Source organism: Cervus canadensis, chromosome 29 (genome assembly GCF_019320065.1).
Source record: "Cervus canadensis isolate Bull #8, Minnesota chromosome 29, ASM1932006v1, whole genome shotgun sequence".
In the NCBI taxonomy this organism is placed as follows: domain Eukaryota; kingdom Metazoa; phylum Chordata; class Mammalia; order Artiodactyla; family Cervidae; genus Cervus; species Cervus canadensis.
Genome location: NC_057414.1, coordinates 18406619 through 18427640, shown reverse-complemented (window position 1 = coordinate 18427640; position 21022 = coordinate 18406619). Strand labels below are relative to the sequence as shown.

Sequence of the window (21022 nt, the reverse complement as noted above, 5' to 3'; positions counted from 1 at the left end):
TCCTGCATCACAGTTCAAAAGCATCAATTCTTTGGCATTCAGCCTTCTTTATGGTCTAACTGTCACGTCTGTACGTGACTACTGGAAAAACCAGAGCTTTGACTATACAGACCTTTGTCAGCAAAGTGATGTCTCTGCTTTTTACTATCATCTGTAGGTTTACCATAGCTTTCCTTCCAAGAGCAAGGGTCTTTAAATTTCATAGCTGCTATCACCATCCACAGTGATTTTTAAACCCAAGAAAATAAAATGTCATTGCTCCCACTGTTTCCCTTTCTATTTGTCATTAAGTGATGGGACCGGGATGCCATGATCTTAGTTTTTTGAATGTTGAGTTGTAAGCCAGCTTTTCACTCTCCTCTTACACCCTCATCAAGCGGCTCTTTAGTTTCTTTTCACTTTCTGCCATTAGAGGGGTGTTACCTGCATATCTGAGGTTGTTGCTGTTTCTCTCGGCAGTCTTGATTCCAGATTGTGAGTCATCCAGTCCAGCATTCACATGATGTACTCTGCATATATGTTAAATAAGCAGGGTGACAATATACAGTCTTGTCCTACTCCTGTCTCAGTTCTGAACCAGTCCATTGTTCCATGTCCAGTTCTAACTGTTGCTTCTTGACCTGCATACAGGTTTCTCAGGAGGCAGGTAAGATGGTCTGGTATTCCCATCTCTTTCAGAATTGTCCACAGTTTGCTGTGGTCCACAAAATCAAAGGCTTTAGTGTAATCAATGAAGCAGAAGTAGATGTTTTTGTAGAATTCCCTTGCTTTCTCCATGATCCAACCAGTGTTGGCAATTTGATCTCTGGTTCCTCTGCCTCTTTGAAACCCAGCTTGTACATATGGAAATTTTTAGTTCACATACTTCTGAAGCCTAGCTTGACAGGTTTTGAGCATTACCTTGCTAGAATGTGAAATGAGAGCAGTTGTATTTTAAACATTCTTTGGCATTGCCCTTCTTTGGGATTAGAATGAAAACTCCTGTGGCCACTGGAGTTTTCCAAATTTGCTGATGTATTGAGTACAGCACTTTAACAGCAACATCTTTTAGGCTTTTAAGTAGCTCAGCTGGTATTCCATCACCTCAACTAACTTTGTTTGTAGTAGTGCTTCCTAAGGGCCATTTGACTTCGCATTTCAGGATGTATGGCTCTAGGTGAGTGATCACACCATCATGGGTATCTGGATCATGAATACCATTTTTGTTTAGTTCTTCTTTGTATTCTTGCCACCTCTTCTTAATCTCTTCTGCTTCTGTTAGGTCCTTGCTGTTTCTGTCCTTCTTCATGTCCATCCTTGCATGAAATGTTCCCTTGATATATCCAATTTTCTTGAAGGGACCTCTAGTCTTTCCCATTATATTGTTTTCCATTTCCTTGCATTGTTCACTTAAGAAGTCCTTCTTATCTCTCCTTGCTATTCTCTGGAACTCTGCATTCAGTTGAATATATCTTTCCCTTTCTCCCTTGCCTTTCATTCTCCTTCTTTCCTCAGCTATTTGTATAGCCTCCTCAGACAACCACTTTGCCTTCTTGTATTACAGTCTGCTTTACAATGTTATGGACCTCCATGAACAGTATGAAAAGGCAAAACGACATGACACTGGAAGATGAGCCCCCAGGTCAAAGGTGTCCAATATGCTACTGGAGAAGTTGTTGTTGTTCAGTCTCGAAGTCTTGTCCAACTCTTTGCAACTTCATGAACAGTAGCACGCCAGGCTTCCCTGTCCTTCATTATCTTCCAGAGTTTGCTCAAACTCATGACCACTCAGTCAGTAATGCCATCCAACCATCTCATCCTCTGTTGCCTCATTCTCCTTCTGCCCTCAATCTTTCCCAGCATCAGGGTCTTTTCCAGTGAGTCAGCTCTTGCATCTGGTAGCCAAAGGATTGGAGCTTCAGCTCCAGCATCAGCCCTTCCAGTGAATTTTCAGGGTTGATTTCCTTTATGATGGGCTGGTTTGATTTCCTTGCTGTCCATGGAAAGCAAGGGACTCTCAAAAGTCTTCTCCAGCACCAGAGTTCAAAAGTATCAATTCTTCTGCACTCAGCCTTGTTTACAGTCCAACTCTCAGATCTGTACATGATTACTCAAAAAACCATAGTTTTGACTATATGGACCTTTGTCGGCAAAGTGATATCTCTGCTTTTTAATATGCTGTCTAGGTTGGTCACAGCTTTTCTTCCAAGGAGCAAGTGTCTTTTAATTTTGTAGCTGCAGTTACCATCCACAGTGATTTTTGAGCCCAAGAAAATAAAATCTGTCACTGTTACCACTTTTTCCCAATCTGTTTGCCAGGAAGTGATAGGACTGGATGCCATGATCTTAGTTTTTTGAATGCTGAGTTTTAAACCAGCTTTTTCACTCTCCTCATTCACCCTCATCAAGAGTCTCTTTAGTTCCTCTTTGTTTTTTGCCATGAGAGTGGTATAATCTTCATATCTGAGGTTGTTGATATTTCTCCTGGCAATCTTGATTCCAGCTTGTGAGTCATCTAGCCCAGCATTTTGCATGACATACTCTTCATATTGGGGGAAAAACAGAGGGCAATCACTGATAAAAGAATGAAGAGGCAGGGCCAAAGCAGAAATGATGTTCAGTTGTGGATGTGTCTGGTGGTGAAAGTAAAGTCTGATGCCGTAAAGAACAATATATAGGAACATGGTATGCTAGGTCCATGAAACAAGATAAATTGCATGAGATGAAGCAGGAAATGGCAAGCTTGAATATCAACATTTTAGGAATCAGTGAACTAAAATGGACAGGAATGAGCAAATTTAATTCAGATGACCATTTTATCTACTACTGTGGGAAAGAGTTCCTTAGAAAAAGTGGAGTAGCCCTCATAGTAAACAGAAGAGTCTAAAATTCAGTACCTGGGTGCAATCTCAAAAACGACCAAATCAGTTCATCTCCAAGGTAAACCATTCAACACCACAGTAACCCGTCTATATACTCCAGCCACTGATACTGAAGAGCTGAAGTTACCAGTTCTATGAAAACCTACAAGACCTTCTAGAGCTAACACCCCCCAAAAATGTCCTTTCCATCATAGGGGATTGGAATGCAAATAAATGAAGTCAAGAGATACCTGGAGTAACAGGCTAAGTTTGGCCTTGGGGTACAAAATCAAGCAAGGCTAAGACTAACAGTTCTGTCAAGAGAACACACTGGTCACAGCAAACACCTTTTCCCAACATTGAAATAGAAATAGATAAAACAATAAACATTAACAAGAAGATAATTTGCACTTATGACAAGGGCTGCAAAAGATAATTTAAGAACCTTTGTGATAAAGACTTTGAGATAGAAGTGTCCTTTGATAGAGTAATCAGTGTTTATGTTTCATAGAAGATAATATGTGAGCTGAACCATACATTTTAAGTAGAAGTTTCCTATGTAGCTACTTGGAAAGAGAGTTCTGCAGGCAAAGAAAACAGCAAGTGTAAAGGTTCCTAGATGAGAACGAACTTGAAACGTTTGATGGACTATAAACAAAAGACACTGTGACAAGCAGGATATCCTTAAAGACTTTGCATTTTATTATCAGGTGGCAGAGGAAATGGGAAATGTGGTTTGGTGTGGGATGAAGATCAAGGGCAAAAATAAGGCAGAATCTCACAGGGGATATGTTGTAAGATCTAGGGCAAACTATACTTTGTATAAGTCACATCATATTTCATTAGGTGACATCCTGTTCCAGTGAACTTTAAAGTGAACAGTGGCCTTACCTGCAATTTTAAAACAGACAAAAGCTAGCAGTATAAATCAAAATGTAATGACATTGTGGTGTAAAATCATTGTCTTGGCCTTGCTCATGGATGGGCCAAGCCAAACCTGAGTAGCGTCAATTACAGGCTTTATTTAGTTAGAGGGATTAACTGGAAAGATGTGAGCTTTTTTTTTGGTAGAAAGATGAACAAATTAGGGAAGCATTGTTCACAGAAATCTGTGGTCTCTGACAGGTAAAATCTACAGTGTAATGAAGGAGTGAATCCAGAATCTAATATAGGAGGCCAATTCACAAGCTTGTGATCCAAAAAAAGAAAGGAAGTAAAAAACTATGAGATTAAGAATAGGTTGAAACATAAGAGGAAAGATAGCTTACTACAATGACTATGAAAGGTGAGGAGTTGGAGGTTATACCTGTGTATTGTTGATTCTGCTATCCAAGTTGACCCTGAAAATGTCAGGAGGCCTGGATGAGCAGATGAGACGATTTCACCCATGTTCAAATGTATCAATTGCTCCACTGGGAATTTTGTCTTGCCTAAAGAATGTTTACTTAAAATGAAGTATTAGCTTGATGCCATTCATTGTTTACTTTTGACATCTGAGTTTAGCAGTTGCTCAGGAATTTGTCTGTTATGTCAACATATACATATATATTTTGTGCCTTTCGTAGATTTAACTTTTATATATATACTTTGTTGAGAGAAGCCATGATATGAATGCAGTGAATCAAATAACTATCAAATAATTCCTGCATTATCTGAGCATTGAAAAATCTACATTTCAAAGCCATGTTAACTTTGAGTCCTGGCCAAGACCTGCCTGATATTGTCACATTAGCTCTATTTGCATTATCTAACTATATTATGAGAAACAGAAAACATACTCAAATTGTTCAGTGGAAGCTGGAACATCTCACTCCAGAGAACAGCACCCACACTTATTCTGCAGTAATAGAAGGTTAGGACCATCCAAGATTATAACAAAGACTCAATAGGAAGAGTAATCTGAATCATTACTTCATTTCTTTTTATTGAGATAGCTTCTTTCCCTGACAAAAAAGAAATAACATTTTCAACTAAGTATTTATTAAAAAAAAAAATTTTGTGTGTCCTTTCTCATGTGTCATGGATTATGTTAGGTGCTAGCTATACAGTTCTGAACAGACAACTTTTACATATATATAGTAATAAATTAAAATTAGTGATAAATTATATAAAGAAAACAAACATAATCAGCCATAGCAAGCATCTAGCTACTCAGGCAAGCAAATAAAAGGGACCATTTTGAGTATAAGTTTATTATTCAACTTAACTCCCTACTGTGCAGTTAACAAAGCCCCTCCATCCTATTTCTTATCAGACTTTATTTTGTTCTTATCAGATTTTTATGAACTGTGACAGGGCAAGGTTAATGTGAAGGAAATACATGTATGTCCTGTTTCTTATATATTTCCAGTTGCTGCTCTTACTGTTGCCTTTTTTTAAAATCTCATGATATGACCAAAAAGAAAGATTTCTTAAATTGCTATTCTAGCAATATACACTCTCATCTTAAAGATAAATCTTATACCACATGTTAGTAGGAAACACAGAGAACATTGGGAAAAATCAAAGCCATAGTCACTCTCAAGAAATTGACCACAGAGGCTGTACAGGAGACAATAGGTAGGAGGGGATGCTATCCGTAGATGTATTCCTGACATCATATACAAAAGGCAGGAGTTTTGTTGGGAGTATACTGCTGTGACAGGAGAAGACAACAGACTTTTCTGCTTCATTCATCCATTGGATCCATTGGATCCATTGATGCAAACATGGAGCTACACAAAAAGGGTAAATGCCAATTGTGCCAGTTCGTCCAGGGATATGACTCCAGCAACTATTCTCTTTTCTTCTTCTCTCTTGCCCCAGAGGCCACATTTCATATCTTGAAGTGGATATATGTATGTTATTGTCTTACTAGGGCCTATATGCTCTCCCCCAGTTACCCCTGTGTTACCATGAGATTTCCTCAAGGTTATGTGTCTCTCTTCATTTTGGTACCTGGTGACGACTTTGTCATTGGTACTCAACTTTACATCATTTTAAAACCATATAAGCAATTTAAAATATTTTTAGCTGTGGGATCTGGAGGTTGGATGGCAGTTGGAGATGGTTGTCTCTGTATAGTTCAGTCTACCTTGAAATATATAAACCTAAAGAAAAAGTAGTTCTGCAATAAATGCTGGAATGGGTGTGGAGAGAAAGGAACCCTCCTACACTGTTAGTGGGACTGTAAATTGGTACAAACACTGTGGAGAACAATATGGAGTTTCCTTAAAAACTAAACATAGAACTACCATATGATCCAGCAATCCCACTCCTAGGCATATATCCTGAGAAAACCATAATTCAAAAAGGTGCATGCACCCTAGTGTTCATTGCAGCACTGCTTATAATAGCCAAGACATGGAATCATCCTAAATGTCCATTGATAAAGGAATGGATAAAGAAGATGTGGTACATATATACAGCAAAATACTACTAGGCCATAAAAAAAAGTGAAATAATGCCCTTTGCAGCAACATGGATGGACCTCGAGATTATCATGCTAAGTGAAGGAAATCAGACAGAGGGATACAAATATCATATGGTACAACTTGTGGAATATAAGAATGATACAAATAAACTTATTTAAAAAATAGAAATAGACTCACAGGCTTAGAAAGTTATGGTTACCTAAGGGGAAAGGTGGAGTAAACTAGGACTTTGAAATGAGCATATACACACTGCTGTTATATGAATAAGATAACTACTAAGGCCCTACTATATAGCACTGAGAATTCTACTCAATATACTGTAATAACCTATTTGGGAAAAGAATTTGAAAATGAAGGGGTATATGTATAACTGAATCACTTTGTTGTACACCTAAAAGTAACACAACATTGTAAACCAAAATATATTCCAATATAAAATAAAAATTTAAAAAGAAGAAAACAGTCTAGAACCTGAAATTTTGTTGCATTCATAGTAAAACATAAATAATAATGCCAGTTTCACATATGTTTGATTATCACTTACAATCACATCTGAATAACTCCTACTACTTAACAGGACCCAAGGAAATAAGAGTTTTGTCATTAATTGAGTAAAGATACAGGCTGATTTGAGAAATACAGAAAAGCCTACATCACAAGAGGACTGATTTGTAATAAAGGAGGTTTATGATAAAAGAAAGATGGCAGATGCTAAAAGGATCCATTTAGAGTGACTCTAGAGTATATTTCCTTGCCAGCAAGGTATCATGATTGAAATCATGTCAAGTCAAGGGGAAAAAAATGTAAGCTATGTCTCTGAATTTCAGTGATCAAAATATATCGTGAAACACATTAGTTCCTAAAAAACAGACTGAGTGTGCATTCCATGGCATGTTATCATGGAATTTATGTTGGGCAATTATGTATTAAAACTAATATGTGTTTGGGGAATGAGTATACGCTAGGAGGAAAGGGAGAATCTAATCAGGTGAATGATGACCGAACCACATGTAAAAATTGTGATCTCTCTTGTTTTTATAGGAATCACAGCTGAAAGCAATGAAAGAGACTGTACAACTCTGCCTCTCAACTGTTTTCCGTGATCAGCAGCTTCCCCATTTGAATCCCTTCAGGCCGTATGGAACTCAGATATCAGTCCCAACCATGATAACTGACTCTAGGACTGCATATATAAGCACAACAGCCAAGGTACACTTTATTTGTACACTTTATTTGTGCTTTGAAATCTAAAATCAAATAAGGTACTTTCTTGACTTTGATCTGTATTATCATCAAAGTGAATCCAGGTAAGAGAGCAAATTCATTGAAAAATCAGGAAGTAAATGGGAGATAGTAAACCAGTTTGTGAAGTTTTCATAGTCACTTGGAGAATGTTGGAAAACAAATTTTCTTTATAAGAGAACAGGGTGTTTCTTAGGCAGAATTATTATTATCATCATTATTTTATAACATTATAAGAAAATATCTTGTATTATAATCCAGTTTACACCAGGAGTTTATTATGGAAAATACTTTCTTCTAGGGTATAACCACCATCCTTACAAAAGTGGATTTTCAGAAATTAAGTCTGTAGTTCTCAACACTGTGACTATACATTAGAATCACTTGGGATAGTTATTTAAAAAAAAAAAAGTCTTACTACTTGGGACACACCTCAGACAAATTCTTCCTGGTTTGGCTCCAGTCATCATTAGTTTTTAAGAGCTCCCTAGGGGATTAGGAGGGCTTCCCTGTGGCTTGGCAGTAAAGAATCCACCTGTCAATGCAGGAGACATAAGTTCCATCCCTGGGTTAGGACGATCCCCTGGAGAAGGAAATAGAAAATAGAAACCCACTCCAGTATGCTTGCCTGGAAAATCCCATGGACAGAGGAGCCTGGTAGACTACAGTCTATGGGGTTGCAAAAGAGTTTGATGCGACTTAGCAATTTAAACAACAACTACTTAAGCAAATCCCTGCCATCATTCTACTTTATACAGGACAAAGAGGGCGTTTCAGTTCCACTTTTGTTTCAATCATCAGAATCTTCAGTTTGCAAGCTCTACTTTTAAATAAATATTGACAATCTGAAATCATTATTAAAGAAAGGAGTTTAGTTTCAGGCAGTATACTTGAAGGTGCAATTCTTTTATCACTTGCCTCAAGATCACTTGCTGTTGAAATAAATGCTATAGAGAGGAGTCCAACTTCTAAAGCAAATCCGTGGTGGGCTAGAGGAAGGTGGACAAAAAACCTTGAGGACCACTGTTACAAATACCTACCAATTCATTACATTTGGGGATGTGGCCAGTCTGTAGATGAGGGAAATGCTATTTTCAGGATGAAGAGTCAAAATTAAGTAAAACAGAATAAATCTACTGTTCTGTTTTTCTCCTGTAACTGGTTGATTTCTCAAAAACATATTAATCTGTGTAACCTTCTTTTTCTGTCAAAATCATTTGAAATAAGTATTTCCATTTTATATTATCTTCTTTGTTTTTATTATGTAATGAAGGATCTCAAAAAATTTAGGCCAATATTTTTCACCTTTACATCTCTCTGATCCTCCTTTGAAAACAGTGTTGTTTTTTTTTTTTTTAATTCAGCCAGACTCAGGGAAGAACAGTGCAGAATAATATATTTTTATGTTTTAAAAAGATTCCTGGTAAAATTATTGAAACAGATTATTGGTTAAGTGTACAGCTACCTTACACAATCTCTGCCACCTATCAGAAAGCCACATATCCCTCCACGTCAGGTTAGTTTAAGGGAGAAACAAAGATTCAACTGTATGAAGTTCAGTGACTTTGGGCAAAGCAGCTTTGTGATTTTATGGGCACATGACACTTGTCTCCAAGTATATTTACTTGTCTTAAAGTATATTTACTAGGCTCATTATTAAAACTGGGCTCTTTATGACCCTGAATATATGGAAGAAATTACTGTCCTGTATCCTGTCACTGAAATAAATAATACATATATATTATTATTTCTCTAGGTTTATCACAGGAAAACATAGGAAGCATTTAGATGCATGTAGTTTAGAGAATGCTTATTTTTTAAAAAAAAAATAACATATCTAATTATTTAAGATAAAGTTCAATAAATCTAAGTTGATACACCATACAGCATTCTGTTTTACAAATTAGCATTAAAAGCCTCTCTGGCATTTCTCGTTTGCTTGTATTATTTATCTTTTCAAATATGGTGGCAATTATATTTTATGTACTTGTGTGTGTGCTTTGTTCACTTAAGAAGCTCCTATTCTTTGGAACTCCACATTCAGATGTGTATCTCTTCGCCTTTTGCTTCTTCGCCTTTTGCTTCTTAGTCACTCAGTCATGTCCAACTCTTTGTGACCCATTGGACTGTAGCCTGCCAAGCTCCTCAGTCCATGGGATTCTCCAGGCAGCAATACTGAGTGGGTTGCCATGCCCTCCTCCAGGGGATCTTCCAGACCCAGGAACTGAACCCACATCTCCTGTGTCTGCTGTATTGCAGGCAGATTCTTTACCTGCTGAGTCTTTGGGGAAGCCCAATGTATTCTTGGGACTTGAATCTCTGTGCAGGCACCTCACAGATAATTTTTGAAAAATCCTGAATAATAAAACGTGATATGCGGTATATGTAAGAGATATAAACTTTTCAGTCATGGAACAATTTTTATCCAAAATGTAACTTTTAAATGAGGACCTCAAACCTACTAAGTCTTTGGAGTTGGCTGATTATAGTCTCAGTGATATGTGCCCAAGAGGGAGCTGGAGACCGTCACATCACTTGGCCTCTCTGTGCCTCTGTTTCCTCGGTGCCTATCTCAGGTCTCTGTTGTGACATGAGCATTACATATCATAATTTTTCTTAATTTCCTTGATACACATGATATCAATTCAGTTCAGTCGCTCAGTCGTGTCCAACCCTTTGCAACCCCATGGGCTGCAGCACGCTAGGCTTCCCTGTCCATCACCAACTCCCGGAGCTTACTCAAACTCATGTCCATCAAGTCAGTGATGCCATCCAACCACCTCATCCTTTGTCGTCCCCTTCTCCTGCTTCAATCTTTCCCAGCATTAAAGTCTTTTCCAATGAGTCAGCGGTTCGCATCAGGTGGCCAAAGTATTGGGAGTTTCAGCTTCAGCATCAGTCCTTCCAATGAATAATCAGGACTGATTTCTGTTAGGATTGACTGGTTGGATCTCCTTGCAGTTCAAGGGGCTCTCAAGAGTCTCATCCAACACCACAGTTCAAAAGCATCAATTCTTCAGTGTTCAGCTTTCTTTATAGTCCAATTATTACATCCGTGCATGACTACTGGAAAAACCATAGCTTTGACTAGTGCAACAAGAGACCGACCCAGACTTGCCTGTGAGTGTCCAGGAGTCTCCAGAGGAGGTGTGGGTCGGCAGTGGCCTGCTGCATGGTCGGGGGCACTGAGAGCAGCAATGTGGGCACGGGACCTTTTGAAGGAGGTCACCATTATCTTCATTACCTCCACTATAGTTTGGCCTCAGGTCAAACAAAGGGAGGGAACACAGTTCTGCCCATCAACAGAAAATTGAGTTAAAGATTTACTAAGCATGGCCCCGCCCATCAGAACAAGACCCAGTATCCCCCTTGGTCAATCTCCCCCATCAGCCTTGTCTAACTCAGTGAAACTAGGAGCCATGCCATGTAGGGCCACCCAAGATAGATGGGTCATGGTGGAGCATTCTGACAAAATGTGGTCCACTGGAGAAGGGAATGGCAAACCACTTCAGTATTCTTGCATTGAGAACCCTGTGAACAGTATGAACAGACAAAAAGATAGGATATTGAAAGGTGAACTCCCCAGGTTGGTAGGTGCCCAATATGCTACTGGAAATCCGTGGAGAAATAACTCCAAAAAGAATGGAGAGATGGCACAAAAGCAAAAAGACCACCAGTTGTGAATGTGACTGGTGATGGAGCTAAAGTCCGATGCTGTAAAGAGCAATATTGCATAGGAACCTGGAATGTCAGGTCCATGATTCAAAGCAAATTGGAAGTGGTCAAACAGGAAATGGCAAGACTGAACATTGACATTTTAGGAATCAGCGAACCAAAATGAACTGGAATGGTTGAATTTAACTCAGATGACCATTATATCTACTATATATATATATCTACCCGCCCTGGGCGGGGGCTCCCATCAGCCGCGCCGTGTTCCGGGTGCGCTGCAGCTCGGGCAGGCCCGCCAGGGGCGCCAAGGCAGCGGGGTCGGGAAGGTGTTCGAGACCAACCCCTTCTACGACCGCTACTGCAAAAAGATCCAGCACTTGTGCAGGTCTGACCCCGCTGCTTTTGAGTCGTGACTAGAGAAGCGCAGTGAGTTTAGCAAGCAGCCAGTGGGGCATCAAGCGAGGGGACTTTTATCACATGTGTGGAACAGAAGACACTGGGGAAACTGCCTGTGAGCCGAGGATTCAGTAAGGACAAGACTCTCAGCTCAATCTTCAACACTGAGATGGTGAAAGACAAAACTGGCAAAGAAAGAAAACAGATTTGGCAGCAGTATTTTGCCGCAAAAGATAACAGTCTACGCAGTTATTCCTAAAGAAAAGTTTGATTTGGAACCGGGCTTAGTCCTGTCCAACATTTCTGTGTGGTCAACCAAGAAGGGAAGGTTATGAGTTTTTAGTCTGGCAATGGACAGGTACTGAACTCCACTTCACTGCCCTGATAAATATTCAGATCCCAGGGGAAGCTGCGGCCAGTTAGCTGATTTTATATCACTACCCTGAACTTAAGGAAGAAAATGGTATAGTGCTAATGACAGCAGAAATGGATTCCACATTTCTGAGTGATGCTGAGGCACAGTGCACGGCCAACCAAGTTCAGCTCTTCTATGCCACTGATCGAAAACTGTGGGTTAGTGGATATCTCTAACTTCAGACCCAGTGAGTTCAAATGTCTGTCACCACAGAGTTGGAGCAAAGCAGACTTGGAGCCTAACTGAAATGTTCTCAGAACCAGGATAAGACTTAGGGCTGTCAGGTTGGCTTATAGAGTTTTCTACTCAGCCCTGGATGGTCCTGAGCCTACCCACCCCTTGAACTCTCCGAGGCTCAGGGGCTATAATAAGCCATCTCTAAGGAGTCGCCCTCTGTGCTTATTGCAAGGGATAGCATGGAGGTGAGCCCTGTCACTTGACATTCAGGAACAAAGATACCCAAACATTCTGATAACTATCTCCCAGCATACTTGAAGTGTCCCTTTCAAGCGTTTGAGATCACATCCAGGGACAATCAAGGATCCACAAGATGGCTGACTTGATCTTATGCACTGTAGGAGTATATTTGTTCTCGGACCATTTTGACTGCACAGCTCCCAATAATTAGTTCCTCACCTTTATAAACTGTGACAGGATAGTAAGCTTGAAGACCTGCTGTGGTTAGATGTGGTCTTTGCATACTTTTCTCACTTGGTTGGCCAAAGGCATAACAGGTATCCTGTTAGACTCTATAGCAACCACATATTGCCGTCAGGATTAAGATTCTATCTAGATGCTCCAAGAATTGCTGTTAGTGTAGCTGGTTTGGAGTAGCAGTAGACTTCAGGTATATTAAACGCACAGGTACAGTGCCTGCTGCCTGCATATTTTTAAGCCATAGTTTCTGACACCTGATTTTTTGCCTCTTGGAAGCTGTGTGTTTGGAGTGGCTGAATTGTTGCAGTATTAAAAAAATCAACTATTTTATAAAGAGAGGATCAATCCAGATTTGCTTTTTGTTTTTTAAACAACTCTAAACCATGCCAGTATTATATTAATAGAAAAGGTAGGCAGAAGCAAATGTACCCTATTGTGTGTGGGGAAAATGTAGCAATAAAATAAAGTCTGGTTTATAAAAAAAAAAGTATGGATGAATCCTCACAATACATTTAATGTCAGTGATCACAATAGTAAATGTCATAAAGAAAGGAAAATATCAAAAGACAGCAGAAGTGAGAAGCAATTCAGAAAAGTAGTGTAGATAAAAAAAATGATTAAATTATGTTATGAAAGCTCATTATTTCATTTCCATCCCAGGGAGTCACCATCATCTATCTTTGTTTTTCTTTCCATGCAATTCAAAGTCAACTTTAGCTGCAGTTGACATTGGTAAAGGTTACAGCTGTGGCATCAACTTAATTGGACAAGGATAATTTGTTAATTTTTTTTCCACTTTGGTAGAAATGCCAAAGTCATTTTAGGGCAACAGGCAACAGTGGCCCTATTCAGGAGCTTAAAGGCATCCAAGTGAAAACTGCATTCTGCTTGGTGCCTAGAGGTTTAAAGCAAGGTGGATTTGTTTTCCCTGGTTTTTTTTTCCTTCCAAAAATCTGTTGCAAAGTAATTTCTAAGAACTCTCAAAGAAGTGCACCTGGAATTACCACAGACCAAAGGGTCTCAATCTGCATTTTTTAAATCACTGGGAGCTTTGCTCACACCTGATGCCAATATTTTCAATTCTATTGTACTCCAGTAGACACGCAGGGTAGTTTTGGAGATTATTCAAAGCTCCCAGATTATTCATGTTTACAGCCAAGGTTGGGAGGTATTAAAATCTTTACTGTAGGAATAGGAAAAGACTCTCCCAGGTAGCTCACTTGTAAAGAATCCACCTGCCAATGCAGGAGAAACGGGTTCGATCCCCAGAGGAGGAAATGGCAACCTACTCCAGTATTCTTGCCTAGAAAATCTCATGGACAGAGGAGCCTGGCAGGCTACAGTCCTTGGGGTCACAAAGAGTCAGGCACGATTTAAAGACTAAACAACACAATGCAGCGGTAAGCTTGTCCTTTCCCCCCCACTTTCCTGCTTCTGGAAGAGATTTCCCAACTAGCCCAAAGGTTTTCAGTTTTAGACAGACCTGTTTTTCTACCAGCTCTCTGTCCTTAGCTAACCATTTAGTTATCTGTAATACCAACCAGCTGTTCATGTTCTTTCCATGCATAAATATGTATGCATAAACATACAGAAATATGTTTTATATCTTTGTATGCCCAGGGTTATTGTGAGAATAAAAATGAAAACATGAATCTAAAATATTTGCATAAAATATAACATTACATCTAAGGAATTTTGTTTGGGTTTCATTTTTGGTCTTAGGAGATCATAATTGCTTTTCTAATTACTTCCCAGTAGATGTGGCATATTTGTGGCAAGGAAATTAAGTTTAAGTTTAAATTATATATTGTTTTACATGTTACTGTATGAACATATATATTACATAAGCACATAAATATTTTAAGCTAACTATAAATTATGATTTATGTTTAATGTCAGTTCAGTTCAGTCGCTCAGTCATGTCTGACTCTTTGCAAACCCATGAACCACAGCATGCCAGGCCTCCCTCATCATCACCAACTCCCATAGTCCACCCAAACCCATGTCCGTTGAGTCGGTGATGCTATCCAGCCATCTCATCCTCCGTCGTCCCCTTCTCCTGCCCTCAATCTTTCCCAGCATCAGCGTCTTTTCCAGTGAGTCAGCTGTTCGCATCAGGTGGCCAAAGAATTGTTTAATGTGGTAAAGATAAAAATAGAAACAACAAAGGCCCTTTAATGCTTTCTTTTTATTACTGGTGTGCATATCTGTACCCTGAAATGATCTGAAACCAAATTCTCATTTATTCTTCATCCTTGGTATATATAGGCTGTAATAAAATATTACATAGAGAAATTGATTATTTGGATATCTCTATGAATTTATTTTAAAGACATGTTAGCTCCATGAGGATATAATTCATTTAATCCTTCTGAAATTAAAAAAGGAACAAGACATTTTTGGTAGAAATGTTAATATACATAAGTCTAGGAAAGCATACTGATATTCAGAGAAAATGCTACTAAATATCTTTTATGTAAAGAATGACCACCAGTTTGCATTTTTCTTTCTTTTCTTTTATAATTGAGACTTTATTGGTTGTACACATTTCTTAATGTATGAACTGAAGTTTTAAAAGGCATGTAGTTATAATTTCTTTTCAACAGTTATTCCAGTGACTTTCCAGCCTGACATTTGGAAGCAAATTTTTCTTAAGAGTATATCAAGTACCAATATCTTCAAATTTTGATAAACTATTACATCATAAGTCTCACTAGTTAACAGTTAACTAATTAACTAGTTTAATATCATATACACTACTGGTTCAAATTTTCAATCTTTCACAACACAATAACAAAGTTACTAGGGAAATTAGACTACTGCCACCAAAGATGTTATAGAGAACATGTCATTCTGACAAGAGGAGCCACGATCAAAGAGTGATTTCTGTAGGAAACCACTATGCTAAAAAAAGATGAGAACAGAAGTAATGTAAATGTTCAAGGCATAGTCAATGCACAACTGTAACTACAAATTGTCATTTAGTATGCTAAGTATTATAGGATATAAAAGCTACTGCCCTACCTATGAATATTTAACACTCAAGACTATCAAAACCTCCCATATTTAACATGTTGCTCTTTTCTGGTTGTACCAAAACAAAAAAACCATTACCAATGGCAACCAGCAAATGAGTCAACTTCTTAAAAATGAAGCATTTACACTAAGGAAAAAAAAAAAAAAATGTGATGAGGTGAGAGTGCCTCCTCCTTAAGAATGTTTCTAGAGCTACTAAAATAAAAAAGGCTGTATTTACAAAATAATTGATGAAAATGTTCACTTGGATTGTACTTAGAAGGGAGACGGGAACCAGTGACTAGATGTGGTAAGTACATGTGGACTTGGTCGCTTTAGTTGTGTCCAAATCTTGGTGACTATATGGACTGTAGCCTGACAGACTCCTCTTATCCATGGGATTCTCCAGGCATGGAGAATCCTCCTCCATGGGATCTTCCAGACCCAGGAATCAAACCCAAGTCTCCTGCATCTCCGGAATTACAGGTGTATTCTTTACCCAGTGAACTCCCTGGGAAGCCCCACACGATATTAATCAGACTTGGCCTCTTTCTACCTACTTCATCAGAGACTGGACTCTCCTTTTTAGTTTCTCTGTTTTCCACAGCTCAATCTTCTTTATTATCATGGTTATTCACTTGAGGCTCTTTATCCTTTTCTTTGCATCTTTTTTTTTGTTTGTTTTTTAGTGAAGATTCATCCTCTCTGGACGCCTTTTTGACTTTATTTACACTTTTGTGGTAGAAGGTTAAATGACACCATCATCACTCTCCTCTTGTGATGCTTGATCACAACTCCCCCTGACAGATCAGACCTTCCTCTTGGGCATCCTGGTGATGACGGCTCCTGCCGTGTGCCCCGGGCCTGGACACCCCTGAACCTTCATGACCTGGGCGGCAGGGCCACTGCCCCTCCTCAAACTGCCTCAGCGGCTGTGTTATTACACAGCAGAGGTGGTGGGAGAACCACTGGATGACTTGTTCCATTTTCTTGTCCTGTATTTTCATTAAAATTTCTTGGATGCTCATCAGATAGTATTGACTTTCATGGTATCTTCAAAGATACAGTTATTTTAAAGATGTGTTGCTTCTCATCACCAGTTGGCTGTTCATAAGTAAGACAGCCCTTAACCTCCTGTCCATTGATTATCAATACAAGAGATTTTTTCTTTAAAACTAGAAATTCTCATCGAACCTTTCTTTTGTCTCTTTAGATGCAGTAAAATCTTAATCCTAAAAACAAAAAAAAACACAGAGATTTCCTTATAGCGCTTGCAAAAGCAAAGGACATCTATATGGAATTTAATCAATTTGGTTGTTGTTTGCTCTTTTGTGGCTCCATTGTATCCAACTCTTTGCAACCACATGGACTGTAGCCCACCAGGCTCCTCTGTCCATGGAATTTTCCAGGCAAGAATACTGGAGTGGGTTGCCATTTGTTTCTCCCAAGGATCTTCCTGACTCAGGGATCAAATTCAGTACATTGGCAGGCAGATTCTTTACCACTGAGCCACCAGAGAAGCCCTTAATCAGCTTCCTGTGATCATTTTATTGACAGTATATTCTCTCTGGTGTAATTCATTCGTTTGAATATCTTGCAGTAACTGGGAACCTACTGAAAGTTTTTTAACAAGGGGAACCTGATGAGATTATAGTTTTAAGAAGATAATTCCAGTAAGTAACATAGAAAGATTAGGAGGATATGATAATAGAAACAAAATTATTGGGAGGATAATATTCTTGATAAGAGCAATAAGACAGCAGCAGCAGGAGAGGAACAGGGAATGAATTTGACAAATGCCAAGGACATAAAATTTTAAGGAAAATGTGAAGAAGTGAAGGTGGGAAGACTAGATGATTATGCTAAGGAAATTAACTGAGAAGAAGAGAGGGGACAAATCTTTGGGGGACTTAGTAGGATGGCAGGAGATTATGTACATTTTTAGTAAGATAAAGAGTGAATAATGCAAAAAAGATAATGAAGACAAAGTTTGAGATATGTAATAAGGATTTAAAATTCAGAGGCAGCATTAAGGAATATGAATATGATCACAAGGTGAAGAGTTGGGCGTGGAGAGGAGTAGAGACATACCAGCTTCTGAGAAGGGAGATAAGTTGGAAAAGATGAAGGTGTGGATGAATTTTTATGTAGGTGGACAGGAGTTCAAAAAGAATAATACACCCCATGGCCTACAGTTTTCCAATGAAAATTTGATCCTTAGTAGGCCTTATACTACTTCCCAATGGTCCTTTTCAGGCATTAGCAAGTTCCATTAGGTGGCTGCCCTGAATTTGCAGGCTTCTCTCTTTAACATTACTGTCCCGGAAACCTGTGTTGGCATCTGTGACTAAACATCAGATACCCAGTGCCAACAATCATGTGTGTGAGAGCACAGAATTTGGAATTCAACAGACCAATTGTAAATCCTGGATTTAGCCAGTTATTTGTAAAATGCTGGAAACTGAACCAAAGACTGTGGTTATTCTTTTTGTGAAATAGAGCTAGCAATATAGAACAATGAGCCTAATTAATTAAAAGGCTAAATTTATAGCATAAAACCTGGCATGTAGTGTATCTAGTGTTTAAGAGCATAGATATTAAAGCCAAATTGTCTGGATGTGAATTTCTGCTCTGCCACTCCTCAGCTGTGTAACATGCAACTTTTAAACCAATTCGCTCCTAGTGATATGGGAATAATAGTACCATTTTCTTCAAAAGGTTGTTGTAAGAATAAGCTATATATTATTATTTTCAAGCTTATTTGGCCTAATAAGATATTATTTTCCATCCTTCTCTACCGAAGTGTCCATCACACAGTTCTACGTGGAGTTTGACAATGAGAAAATAATTTCAATGTTAATTTCAATGTTCATCAAAAGAATCCCCACAAAAGAATTTACAAAAGCAATAGGAAACATAACATCTTGATATTCGCTGAAAGTTACTATACGTTTTTGTGCCAGCACTGGGAAAAGACAAGAAAATTATTTATCATTTTGATCCACCCTCAGTGCATTGTGAATTAAATTTAAATGTTTCAAAGAAAATTAGAAGCAGCATCCTTGCTTTTCATCACTATATAAAATGCATTGATAGTCAGGATTTTAAGAAAGCATACACAGTGTTTTTGAGTTCCCTAGAGTGCTGGTATTAGACTTTCCTTTGGCATATGTGGCCGTCTTTGATCTCTTTGTGAAAGTAAGAATATTTCTGAAGTGTCTGCAGCTACGTAACTAGGAAGTTATTCACATCAATTATACTCCAAGAGCAAACTTTTCGCTTTAGAAGGCTATTGCATGGATTCCAACTATGGTTCCAGTTGTTCAATAGTAATAATAATACAATTTTAACTTGCATAGTTCTTTATGGCTATTCCAAGGTGTTTTATTCGATCATCACAATAAATAGAGCACATCTTACTATAACCATTTTACTTAAAAAGGAACTTCAACTAAAATCCAGTTTTCTTATGCCAAGTCTAGTGCAACAAACTGCCCGCTCAAAAATGTGTGTTACTTAGAATCTTAAAGATATGCTAACAAAAACAATAGATGTTTAAATATGCAGTGTTTCTTATGTTATCACAACACAAAATGTATAGAGCACTCTGGATGACTGACTTGCTGCTGACGGCTTTACACAAGTTTTCTCAGTTAAAATCAGAAAAACATTAAGTGGTACTGACAGTATTCTGATGTTGTAAGAGAGGAAGACAAATCTCAAAGCTGGGTCATAGACAACTGAGATTTTTTTGGTTTATTTTTAGTTAATTGAGGCAGAATTCGCCAATAACATTATATGAGTTTCAGGTTTGCTCCTGCTCATGCTCAGTCACGTCCAGCTCTTTTCAGCCCCATGGACTGTAGCCCACCAGTCTCCTCTGCCCGAGAATACTGGACTGGGTTACCATTTCTTACTCCAGGGGATCTTCCTGACCTAGGGATGCATTGGCAGGCAGATTCTTTACCACTGGAGCTACCTGGGAAGCCCTGTGTGTAGTGTACACACTACAAAATGATCAACACAGTAAGTCTAGTTACCATTTGTTACCATGCAGTTAACGTCCAGTCTTCAAACCCCACGGTCTTCCACTGGCAACCACCAATCTGCTTTCTGTATCTGCAAGTGTGTTAGGTTTCATTTTTTAAGAAGATTTGCGGACTTCAAATATGAGAGAGATCATATGGTAATTGGTATTTGTCTTTGTCTGACTTAATTTCACTTAGTGTATTGTCCTCAAGGTCCATCCATGTTGTTTTCAATGGCAAGATTTTATTATTTTGTGTTCAAATAAAATTGCACTGTATTATTGTTGTTCAGTTGCTAAGTCATCTCCGACTCTTTGCAACTCCATGGACTGCACCAAGCCAGGCTTCCCTGTCCTTCACTATCTCCCAGAGTTTGCTCAAATTCATGTCCATTGAGTCGATAATGATATCCAACCATCTCATCCTCTTCCGCCCCTTTTCCTTTTGCCTTCAATCTTTCCCAGCATCAGGGTCTTTTCCAAGGAGTCAGCTCTTCACATCAGGTGGCCAAAATATTGGGGCTTTAGCATCAGTCCTTCCAATGAATATTCAGGGTTGATATTCTTTAGGATTGACTGGTTTGGTCTTGCAGTCCAGGGGACTCTCAGGAGTCTTCTCCAGCACCACAATTTGAAAGCATTACTTCTTCAGCACTCAGTCAAAGTTAAGTAGTTACCACATCTCGGTTATTGTAAATTAATAATGCTGTGACGAATTTAGGGGTGTGTATATCTATATATCTCTACAAGTTAAGTGTTTTTAAACTTTTTTTTGGAATAAGAGCCTCTCTAATACTTGTGAGGTGCTATCTTATTGTGGTTTTGATTTGCATTTCCCTTATAGTTATGATGAACAGCTTCTCATTTGCCTGTTGACCATCTGTATGTCATCTTTGGAGAAACATCTGTTTAGAATCTCTGAACATTTTTTATTCAGTTTATTGGGTTTTCTTGCTGTTGACTTGTTTGAGTTCTTTATATAAAAGTTCATTCAAGTTTTTCTGTAACAGCTTTCAGGAAAAACCCAAACAAACTTTCTGGCCAACCCAGTGATTTTGGATACTGACCCATTATAGGATATATGATAATGGATGTACAGCACACACAAGTAGTCAGTTAGTGTTAGCTTCTTACGGTAGGCAAGAGATTATCAACTGAGCTGATATTTCCATTATATAAAAAAATTAAAATCATTGATGCTTTTGGAAATTTACCGATAATGCCACTTAATGTCACATCATGGCTGATGGTTTAATTCAGAACAGCAGACTCCTAGAGGGTGGGGGGCTGGGGCATATCTTCATTATTAGAGTTCCTCTAATGCTCATCACAAAATATTGTGCAC

General features: G+C 38.6%; 1 protein-coding gene and 1 pseudogene across 3 annotated transcripts in view; both read left to right on the top strand.

The window, feature by feature from the left end:
- The window catches only part of LUZP2 (leucine zipper protein 2), a 476467-nt gene that overhangs the window by 423653 nt on the left and 31792 nt on the right, over positions 1 to 21022 (top strand). For all 3 annotated transcript variants that reach the window (XM_043452431.1, XM_043452430.1, XM_043452432.1), the window contains one exon: positions 7295 to 7462. In XM_043452431.1, the coding sequence (XP_043308366.1) occupies positions 7295 to 7462 (168 nt within the window). The remainder of the gene's footprint in view (positions 1 to 7294; positions 7463 to 21022) is intronic.
- LOC122431246 lies at positions 11611 to 12253 on the top strand (annotated as a pseudogene).